This window comes from Lolium rigidum, chromosome 7 (assembly GCF_022539505.1).
Source record: "Lolium rigidum isolate FL_2022 chromosome 7, APGP_CSIRO_Lrig_0.1, whole genome shotgun sequence".
Classification (NCBI taxonomy): Eukaryota; Viridiplantae; Streptophyta; class Magnoliopsida; order Poales; family Poaceae; genus Lolium; species Lolium rigidum.
Window position 1 is genome coordinate 179,208,263 of NC_061514.1, and position 11,757 is coordinate 179,220,019.

An 11,757-nucleotide genomic window follows, 5' to 3' on the forward strand; every position below is an offset into this window, starting at 1 on the left:
AATGGATAGAATAAGTATATGAATGATTCTCCTTTCTCTAGGTTTAATAATATGAGTTGGGAAACAAGGTTGGGAATGATCAAAAGTTAATGAAGAATGAATATGAGTGTTCTTGACTTGGTTCAAGTATTGTAGTTGAAAAGATATACCATGTGACTCATGGTAGAAATGTTTATTAAGTAAAGACATGGAAAAGATAAGTATAGAATAGTTTCTTAATTAATTGAGTTCTTGGTTTTATAGTTGAATAATTATTCATGTGTTATTGTAAGGAATGTCATGTTGAGATCTTTTATAAGATCTTGTAGTTGACCCTTACTTAAGGTGTTGTTTGTTGTAAAACTAATTTCATTTGATCTAGCCCATAGATCAAATCATCTCTACCCAAAACAAGGTTTTAGCAAAGATCACAGTGAAGTTTATAGCACTCGACTTGATGATCTACTTCAATTCCAGCAAGTCAAGTGAAACTTCGATTCATCGTGGTAAGTTTTATTTGAAAGCGCGAAAATTCCCCGGATTTTCTATGCATAAATGCAATGCACACTTTGGTGTTTTCTCATTTTATAGCCTCTAAACCTGGGATATTACAAAAGTGGATGTCCAACTCGATGTGCTTGGTGCGCTGATGATGAACGGGGTTGGCGGAGAGGTAGACAGCCGACACGTTGTCGCAGAAGACCACCGTAGCCTTATCAACATGACAAGAGAGCTCGGACAGAAGCTGACGAAGCCATGTACACTCATCCACAGCGTTAGCCACGGCGCGGTACTCGGCCTCAGCACTGGAGCGAGACACGGTGGGCTGCCTCTTGGAGGACCAAGAGACGAGCGACGAGCCGAGGTAGACGCAGTATCCGCTGGTGGAGCGTCGCGTGTCCGGGCAGCCCGCCCAGTCCGCGTCCGAGTAGGCAACGAGGTCGGTCGACGTCGAGGGCGAAGCATGCAGCGACAAGCCATAGCCCATGGTGCCACAAACGTAGCGGAGAATCCGCTTCACCGTGGCCCAATGAGCATCCCGAGGGGCATGCATATGCAAGCACACCTGCTGCACAACGTACTGCAGCTCCGGACGTGTCAATGTCAAGTACTGGAGGGCACCGACGATGGAGCGGTAGAACGGAAAGCCAACGATCCATCACTGGCGGAGAGCTTGGCCTTCGTGTCGACAGGAGTTGGTGCAGGGTTGCAGTTAGGCATCCCTGCACGCTCAAGGAGCTCGTGGGCATACTTTCGCTGATGAAGGAAGAACCCATCCGCACGCCGGACAACCTCGATGCCCAGGAAGTAGTGGAGCGGTCCGAGATCCTTCAACGCGAACTCGGCGCGAAGACTGTCGGTGAGCTGTCGAAGAAGACCAGCGGTGGAGGCCGTCAAGATGATGTCGTCGACGTACAGCAGCAGGTAGGCCATGTCATTGCCGGTCCGGTAGACGAACAGCGACGCATCGGAACGCGTGGAGCGGAAACCAAGCTGATGCAGGAAGCCGGCGATGCGCTGGTACCAGGCGCGGGGCGCCTGCTTCAGTCCATACAGGGACCGAGAGAGAAAACACACGTCATCAGGGCGCTCGGCGTCGACGAAGCCGATGGGCTGCTGGCAGTACACCTACTCCGACAGATGGCCATGAAGGAAGGCGTTGGAGACGTCCATTTGATGCACCGGCCACGCGCGAGAGGCGGCAAGGTGCAACACCGTGCGGATCGTGCCCGGTTTGACAACGGTGCAAACGTATCCGTGAAGTCGACACCGGTGCGTTGCCGAAAGCCGCGCACGACCCAGCGCGCCTTGTAGCGCTTGAGAGTACCATCGGAGCCGAGCTTGTGCTTGAAGACCCATTTGCTGGTGATGACGTTGGCGTGAGGGGGCCGGGGAACCAGCTCCCAGGTCCGGTTACGCAGCAGCGCATCGTGCTCCTCCTGCATGGCAGCGCGCCAATGCGGGTCGCGCAAGGCGGCGCGAGCCGAGGTGGGCACCGGCGATAGGGCGGAGGTGGACGCATCAGCACGTGCCGGTCCGGTCGCGGAGCCGGTTGGACCGGCTTGGTGACCGGTTGGGCCGGCCAGGGGCCCGGTTTGACCGGGCGACCGACCGGGCGAGAGAGCGGGGGCCCCTGGACACCACTCCGGTTGGCACCGGCCTCAGAGCCGGTTTCGACCAGGCCGGCCGGTTGTATGGCCTGTTCGACCGGGTTCTGGGCCGGCCAGGCCGGTCGTGGGGCTGGTGGGACAGGCCTGGTGACCGGGTGGGCGGCTGTGAGGTACTCCGCCATCATGCGGCAGGACACTGTTGCCGCTGGCCCAGAAAGCAGACGCGGCGGACGGGGACGCCGTATGGGCGTACTGGTCGGCGGGGTAGCGAGTGGACGGTCGCCGCACGCCCGCACATGCTCGGGTGAGCATGGGCGCAGGAGCCGCGGCGACGGGCGGCGAGGTAGCCGATGAAGCGGGCGTCGAAGAGGCGGCCGATGGAGACGCTACGGGCGACGGGGGCGCCGGTGGCATCGCAGGCGACGGAGACGCCAAGGGACCATGCGGGGCCGGCGCAGAAGGGGCCGCCGCGGTCAGTCGTCGGCGCGCGGGGCCGGCCACAAGGGGGCCAGCGGGCGACGGGGGCGTCGCCAAGAGTCCCTGCTGAAACGAAAAAACCAACTCGTCAAAGTACACGTGCCGGGAGGTGAGGACACGATGTGAGACCGGGTCGTAGCAGCGGTAGCCCTTGGTGTTGGCGGGGTAGCCAAGAAACACACAAGGGAGAGAGCGCGGCGCGAGCTTGTGCGCGGCGGTGGCAGCAGTGTTAGGATAGCACCGGCAGCCGAAGATGCGGAGGTCATCATAGGCAGGCGGCGCACCGTAGAGGAGGTGATGTGGCGTGTAAGACCAACGCACACGGCATGGCTAGATGTTGACGAGGAGAGTCACCGTGGCAAGAGCATCCGGCCAGAACCGTGGGGGCATATAAGCGTGGAACAGAAGGGTGCGGACGCAGTCGTTGAGGGTACGAAGCATCCGTTCAGCATGACCATTCTGTGGAGAGGTGTATGGACACGTGAGGCGGAAGATGGCGCCATGGGCGGCGAGAAGTGAGCGAATAGTGGTGTTGTCGAACTCTTTGCCGTTGTCGTTTTGTAAGGCGTGAATGGGGCGACCGAATTGAGTGGAGACGAAGGCGAAGAAGGCGGTGAGCGTGGCGGCAACATCGGATTTACGACGGAGGGGAAAAGTCCATACAAAATGCGAGTAATCATCCAGAAGCACTAGATAATAAGTATAACCAGAATTACTCGGAACAGGCGAGGTCCAAACATCACTATGAATAAGTTGAAACGGAAAAGACGCGACTGTGGAGGATGAACTAAACGGGAGGCGAACATGTTTGCCTAGACGACATGCTTCACAAGAGTGGGTATCCGTTTTATTACAAGTAAAAGAAAAGCCTTGCATTATTTGACGCAGAGCGGCGGAGCTAGGATGGCCGAGGCGAGCGTGCCAGAGGTCGACACCGGCGGAGAGGGCGAGTGGGCTGCCGGCGGTAGTGGAGGTGGAACCGACAGGGTACAGATCGCCGGGGCTGTCACATCGGTGGAGGAGCATCCGAGTACGACCATCCTTGACAGAAAAACCAAAGGCGTCAAATTCCACAGTCACAGGATTATCACCACAGAAAGACTTAACGGAAACAAGATTTTTAATCAAGTCAGGAGAAACAAGAACGTTATGTAGAGAGAGGGGAGTGGAAGTGGAAGGAAAAGAAACAGAACCGGTGTGAGTAATGGGGAGAGCATGACCGTTGCGAACGATGATGCGAGAGGAAGTGGAGGCGGGTGTAGAAAAAGAGAGGTTACCGGGGTGCGCGGCCATATGCGCGTAGGCACCGGTGTCCATGAACTAGTCGCCACCGCCACCATACGCCCCAGCGGAGGGGACGCTCTGGAGGGCGGTCAGGAGCGCGGGGTCCCACGAGGCCGAGCTCGGGGGAGGGGGGGGGGGGGCGGCGTAGGCCGGGGCGGGCTGAGGCGCCGCGTTGAAGGCCTGGTGGGTGGCTGGACACGGACCCATGATGCCTAGGTAGGGAGCGCGCGGCACGGGCATGGAGTAGGCATGAACGACCCCGGTCCACGGATTGTGACCAGCGGTCCATGGCGGAGGGGCGGTGTGCTGAGGTGGACGAGGCGCGGGGGCGGTGGCGTTGGAGCCACCATTGCCACCGCCGTTGCCACCCCCGCCACGGCAACGACGCCCGCGGCGACCACCGCTAGGAGTAGAGGTCTGCCCGGTCCAGGAGCCGGTGGGACCGACTGAGGCGCCGGCTGGTCCGGTCCACGGCCCGGTCTGACCGGCCTGGTGACCGGATGGGCCGGTCCATGACCCGGTCTGGCCGGCCTGGTGACCAGATGAGTGGAAGCCCGGCGGCGGACCCGTGGGGCGAGACGCGGGGGCGCGAGGCGCGGGTGCCTGGGCACCGCGGGAGAGGCCGGCGACGAAGGCGGTGTGGGCCGCCCGAGCCCGGAGATGCTTGAGGCGGCGCTCCTCGAGGCGCAGGTAGGCCACGGCCTGCTCGAAGGAGGGCGTGGTGAGGAGCGTGAGGTTGGAGGCGGCGTTGCTGAGATCCTCGCCGAGACCCGCCGACAGGGTGGAGAGCATGATCTTGGCATCGATCGGAAACTCCAAGTCACGGAGCTTGTCGGAGAGGCTCTTCAGCTTGAGAACGTACTCGTCGAGAGAGTGGTCGTTCTGGTGGGTGCCGAAGAACTCCTGCTGGAGGAAGGTGACCTGCTGGATTTTGTTGTCGGTGAAGAGGCCGGTGATCTTAGCCTAGACCGTGTGTGCGGAGTCGCCGTCGCGAACGACGGTGTGGAAGATGTCATTGGAGACGGTCTGGTAGAACCAGCGGATGATGGTGGCGTCGATCGCGAGCCACTCGGGGTCGTGCGGCATGGCGAGGAGGTCGATGGTGCCGTCGACGTGATCGAGGAGATCATACTCGCGGAAGAGCAGCCCGAAGTACGTTTTTTCCACGGGAAGAAGTTGGCAGCGGTGGTGGAGAGCGTCACCGACACGCGCTCGGCGATGGGGATGTCGCGGATGATGGCGACGGAGGGGCCGGCGAAGGGGTTGCTGCTACTGGAGCGGGAGGAGAAGGGATCGGAGGGGCCGGAGGAGGAGAAGGCCATGGCGGAAGCGATGGTGGTGGTGGGAGGGAGGGCGGCGGCGCCCGGGGTGGGGAGGGTGGCGGCTAGGGCTAGAGTTGGGGTGGAGGGCGGCGGCGCCCGGGGTGGGGAGGGCGGCGGCTAGGGCTAGGGTTGGGGTGGTGCCGGCGGCGCCCAAGGGGAAGGGGGGCGGCTAGGTCAGGGCCGGAGGGCCTCTAATACCATGTAGAGAAGTATTGAAGATTGCACAACACCAATAGGGCCATGTATATATAGACGGACACACGTACAATTACAGGTACAACTCTGACAAAACACAGGAACCTATACCTAGTACAATATGTTACTCAACAATTCTTTTAGCGTTATGTGCTGATGAACGATCACATTTTGAGTCAGAGGGAGTATGATCGAACCAGAAGTTGGCTCCCCCGTACAAAAGGAAGTTCTTGTTTGTGCGCCAATACCAAATATATCAAAGGGAACAAAATTAAGGCTGAAAAGGTCATCCTAGGGAAGAAGAAAGAATGCCAAACAAATTAATGGTCGTGCAAAAGCCAGCGTCGCCTGCCTTGCAACGATCAGTATCAGCTCTGTATTACAATTTGCCTACCCCTGCTATATAGAGTTGTTGACCAGACAAGAATGGCACGTTGGCAACGGAAGGTTGAGAGTGGCACCGAAGAATACGTCGCCTTCGAGGATCATCGCCATTCGCCAGGCCCAACGACGCCTCCACGCGGACATCGGTGTTCGTAGACTATTTTTCGGTAGGCATCCATCTAGGCCTTGGTGGCCGCCGGCTTGGTGGAATTTGCGACAGCAGCGGGCGTCTGCTTGAGGATGGCAGGCAGAAACTCCATGATCTTGTCGAACTCCTTGTTCTTGACGACGAGCCCGGCCGGCGCGGTCGGGTCGGCCTTGCACTCGTTGCAGCTCCACTTCCACTCCCAGTCCTTGGACTTCTCTTTCTCCTCATCCAACACCACGAAGTCTAGCACCTCCAAGAGCTTCGCGCCGGCTCCCGCGGCGGGGCCACCGGCGCCGGGCTTGAACTTTGTGGCGGCCTCCTCGAACCCCGCCGCGCAGCTGTCCATGCACCGCCACTGCGTCTTGCCGTTGGGGAGCTTGTCCCGCTCCCCGCGCGCGGCGGCGGCGGCCTCGGTGGCGGTCTTGGCGGCGGCGGCGACGGCGGCCTGGGCCAGAGCCGTTACGTCGGCCGCGGGGCTCGACGACAGGAGCTCCTCGCAGTTGCTCGGCTGCGGCGTCTTGGCGCAGGCCTCCTTGGCGACGCTGCCGGCGCCGTCGACGAACAAGGAAACGGCTGAGGCGAGTAGGACGAAGAAGATGATCATCAGGGAACCGCGAGGCTTCGTCATCGCCATGGTCGTCGATCTGCTCCCAGACTCTCTCGTCTCGTCCACGGAATGTGATAGAGCAGCTAATGAGCCAGAATTGAGCTTATATATATGCAGGGATCCACGTTGAGTATGCATGTGACAGTTTAATACGTGTGGTTGGGAGTTGTCTTCTCCGTGTGGAAAGCGGCATGCCCATCATTTCCTTTCCTTGCATGCACGCGCGGCGCGCGTTCTCCTCACCGATCGATTCGCTTCCTGGAGCTTTTCCTCGCCGGTCGATCCAGCACAAACAAGGGCCTGCTAGATCATCTCACCGGCGGCCCCGATAGCATTTTTAGAGCCGGCATCGAAAATGGGCTCGCATCGGCGCGACTAAAAAACCGCCGGCACAATTTCAAACCCAATAGAAACACCGGTAACCCCGTGTCGGCCCCTTCGCGAAGGACGTGAATCGGGTGCGTCGACGCCTCGCGGCACGATGGTTTTCGCTGGTGGGAACGCCTTGGCAGCGAGAGGAGGCGATGGTTCGCGTTGGAAACGACGCGGGAAGATTGGTCGTCAACGTTAATGGTCTCCTGCGCGGAAACCGAAGCCGCGATGAGGGCAGCGACTGGCCATGCGGCGTCCACTCACCTCCCTAACGCGCCTTCAATGCGCGTCCGCCACCTCCCTTAAAACCCCACCGGCGCGCACCTCTCTTCTTCCCCGTCTTCCAACCCTAGCCCCCGCCACCGCCATTGTCGTAGAATCTACGCCAAACACCCACCGACGCAAGCACCCATCGACGTGATGGCGCACAACGACGAGGCCGGCGGCGGCGTGCTCCGCTCGCTGCAACTGACGTACGAGGAGGCGGACGTACTATACTGGTAGCGCATCCCCATGCAAGTACAGTACAAGCTGCCGCACGGGTGGCACGTATCCAACGCCGATTTCGCCGTGCCACCGCCGCCACCGGCAGGACCGGAGTTGCGCGCCCTCATCAACGAGCGGTGGAAGCATATGACGCCGGCGGATAGAAGCCTGCCGTCAAACACGCTCAACAGCCCGGCATGGCTGCGGCGTTTCAAAGAGGAGCGCGCCATCGAGCTCGTGCGGGTGGCCGGCCGCGTGACCGGCCTTTTAAACAACATCTGCAGCCGTGCCTGGTGGCTCGGTCGCAACGTCGACGCCACGCTGCAGCAGTACGGCTACTGACGAGGGATCACCTCGCCAATGCCTATAGATTGTAGACTTAGGGTTTCGTGGAAGAAGAGACGATGGAGATTCCAGTAACGAGCTTGGGCACACGATATACCTAGCTTCGGGTCCCTTCAGTGGAGGATCCCTATGTGCTCCTAGCAATCTAGTATAATCACAACTATGTTTACAGGGGGCCGCCATAGGCGGAACTATGTTGTCTCTCTTGTCTATATTGCTATGTTGTCTATCTCTCCCCTCCTCTCCGGTACCCTGGCTGGCTTTATATATACAAACCAGCCTAGGGGTTTTACAAGAGTCCTAGTCGACTAAATCTTTGGATTACCTTCTTGGGCCTTCTCCATATTGAGCCGAGCCGGGTATGGTAATAATGGGTACCCGAAAGGTATGCCCATGACAGTAGCCCCCGAGTGTCTAGGGAAGTCGAAGACTTGCCTAGAGACTCCAATCATAATCATCTCCAAAGTCGAAGAAATACAAGGCGAGGCTATTGATCCAGAAATACATCAAGTAAATGTCGTAGATCATGCACAGCGTAGACGTTGTTGACGATTTTCGAAGGTATTTTTCTATCGGGTGTGCGACCAACGCTCCCGATGGGAGTAGCCCCCGAGTCTATGGGCATGTGTTTGCACCTGGGCATAGACTCAAGTTGTACTCGATGAAATTCTCAATAGCTGGAATTCAGCTTTCGATAAGTCCTAAAGGGGCACGTCCTTAAGTTTTTTATCGACTCCTGCTGGAGGACTTGATGAAATCTATGTGCTCCCGATGGAAGTAAGCTTCACTTGAGTCGCGGAGTCAAGTTGATTCTACAAACCTTGATTTATTTACCATAAAGATATTCGATCGCAGAATCGGGTTGAATCTCTAAACCCTAGCTTTTCTTCTTGATTTTTCGACTCCAGGGCATTGCTATTTTTATTCGACATCTATATTGCACAAGGATATTGGTAAATGTGGCTGGTGCTTCTGAGGGATCGGGAACCATTTAATTGCTCTGGTGGAAAATCTGGATAAACCTACTTCAAACCCGAGTCCCTGGACTCGAATTCGGGTTACTGGCATAATTCAGGACGTGTCGCTTTAGGACTTATCGAAAACTGAATTCCAGCTAAATTATCAGGTACACAACGTGATTTTCTTCACATTTGTTGATATGGATTAAGTGGGAGAGCCTACTCGGGTGCGATGTCACGCCACACAGGACAGATTCTGGGGTCTTACCTTCGTGATCTTTTTACAAATCACGGTATTCAGAGTTTTTACCACGGCGGACACGCTCTGAGAATATATTGTCGAGTGCGTTTGTTCGGCTGATGGAATAACTTATTTGTGCGGGTTTTCCTATATTTTCATCGGGAGCGATGCAATAGCTGAATTTATCGGGTTCTTCAAATTTTTTCGGGTTCGCCGCCGGTGCTCTTGCTGAGAATAAATGAAGAGTCCATGTTGATAATAGACTCGAAGATTTTCTGTCTTTTTTGTTGAGTACGTGAGCATTGCTCTTGATAGGAATAAATGACGAGTCTTTTGACTTGAATATTTATCCATTTCTATTTTGTCGTCTTCTTTGAAGAATTGTTTTTTCCGGCGATTTACTTGAAACAATTTTTTCGTCGAGTATGCGATTGGAATAAATGACGAGTCTGCGGGCTCGAAGATTTTTTGATCTCTATTTTGTTGCCTTCTTTCTTTGAAGAAAATTATTTGGCGCAGCCCCGAGTGTTGGGTGCGATGAAAGTAAACACATCGTTATCGAGCCCCCGAGTCCCTGCTTCGCATTGCCGCAAGCTGATGCAGATATGCCCAGGTCGAGCGAGATGATGTAACTAGTGTACTGGGCTGCGACGTCCGACGGAGTCATCGGAGTGGCAATGGTAGAGAGGATAGTGCATCCTTCACCGGTGGCGATGTCGGTTCCTCCGAAATCGATGTCCTTGTAAACTCCTCCATAGTGGATTGCAATGTACGCTCCTTCGGAGTCAAAAGGAATGTTCATTCTTCCGAAGCCAATGGCGTTGGTTGAAGTTGTTGGCGACCGCGATGATATCGAAGTGCCTCTCTATGTAGTGCTTCTTGGCACCATGGATATGTGATCATGTGTACAAAAAATAATACCAAGTGAAGAAAATTCGATGACATAATTAAATTTACAAGACAAGACCATTAAATGGATGAATAGCACCTGTTTTTCGTTTCATCTAGAAAATCATGACCACACACGTCTGGATCACGACGAAATTCACGACAACTGCTGTTCATTTTCGACTTCCCATAGAAGAACTCGATGAAGTTGTCGATCCTAGTAGGCGCATCAGGCCAGCATTGTATAGTCTCACGCGATAACCATATAAAGTGAAGTCATTTAGGATGAAGCTATTGACAATCATGTAATATGAATCCACTGAAGATTTACACCATTTGGAGATGAAGCCATTTGAAGATTAAACTATTGAAGATTACGTTATTAAAGATGAAGTATTGAACATAAATCCGCCGGAGGTGCATCGGTTCAATATTATATAAATCCATTAATAACCATAAAATATGAATCCACTGATAACCATAATATGAATCCGAATCTGAATCCACTAACCAGGAAGTGCATCAGGTCAGCATTTATATAATCATAGAAGATAAATCCATTGAAAACCATAGAAGATGAAACCATGACCCGGAAGTGCATCGGGTCAGTATTATATAAGAACAAATCCACTGACCCAGAACTGCACCAGCTATTATTATATAAGAGGAACCGAGTAATAACTGTATAGATGAATCCACTAACCCGAATGTACATCGGGTAGTATTATATATAACCATAGAAGACAAAATCCACTAACAATCATTAGAAAATGAATCCACTGCAATGGCGAGCCCCCGAGCGAGGTGTTTGCGCGATGTCAAAGTAATCGAAACTTGTTCTGATCTGCCGTTATATTATGGCGCAAAAAATGTACGCAAATAACAGCTCGAGCCGAAAAAATATTTGACAGTGTATATTTTGCGAATAAGAATTAACTGTAAAAATAGCACCTGATGGTTCTGATGGTACTTCAGACTCGAGTCCACGATTGTGGCGATCAACTTGTGCCAAAACTGTTTGTTCTTCCTGGTACTTCTGACGGCCGGCGAGTTGCCTTTTTCTTATTTTTGAAACTTGACATGATCATGCAATCGTGGGTGGAAATAATATACATGCACGGGTTAGATCTAATAAATTGGATAGATAGTCAATGAGAAAAACATGATATCTGGACTTGATCCATCCATCGCCACGGAACGTATAACTGACACGAAAACCAATCCGTGTATTCGTGGTAGCTAACGCCCGTCTATCCTTCACGTACTCATCGATTGAATCCTATTTTTCCGATCTACCCATTGAAGTAGATGCATCTATGCAGACATAGAATAGCACACGCTAGAAGTAATCGTCTCAAGAGTAAATAAACAAGACGAAATAATAAGATAGATAGTACTCAATACTCTTTTACGAGCAGCTGCACATTGCCGCGCTGAGGTTGTTCATGGAGTTCAGCGGTAACATTGCCGCCTTGACGTAGCCGACGAAGTTGACCATGTTTAAGATGATCGAGTAGAACGAACGCCTTGTCGACTCCATGAATCGGTACAAGTCGCCGAGAAGCACTGATATGGGTGTCTCCTCCTTGTACGGCCCTGCTATGTATGGCGTTTCATCGGCTCCGATCGCTGAAGTTGTCCTCCCATCCAATGTTGTATCAATGATATCAAAAAAAACATGTCGTATATGAAGTTAGGTTCAAATAAAATAATTAATAATCACCAAGGGAAAAGAATAGATGAGATTAGAGGGAATCTGTCGCGAAAACTGCGCAGCCTTTACTCCATGGATTAGACGATGGAATCTGCGCTCCAAGATCACGTGAAACCGAGCATGTGTATGCACGAGAAAAGAATTTTTTTTCTTTGAGAGAACCGGTGGTTCGATTCATGTCCATGGATCGCAAACCGGCCGCTGCCACAAGGCTTTTTCCCAATCGATCTTTCAAGGCGCATGCC

At 53.9% G+C, this 11,757-nt stretch overlaps 1 protein-coding gene across 1 annotated transcript; it reads right to left on the reverse strand.

The window, feature by feature from the left end:
• Window positions 1-5,931: 5,931 nt before the first annotated feature.
• On the reverse strand, window positions 5,932-6,534 carry LOC124677232. Its single transcript, XM_047213228.1, has one exon. It carries the CDS (start codon window positions 6,532-6,534, stop codon window positions 5,932-5,934), a length of 603 nt encoding a protein of 200 aa, XP_047069184.1.
• Window positions 6,535-11,757: the final 5,223 nt, after the last annotated feature.

Excerpts from the sequence above, each read along its gene's own strand:
- LOC124677232 (XM_047213228.1), bottom strand. The coding sequence starts at position 6,534 with ATGGCGATGACGAAGCCTCGCGGTTCCCTGATGATCATCTTCTTCGTC.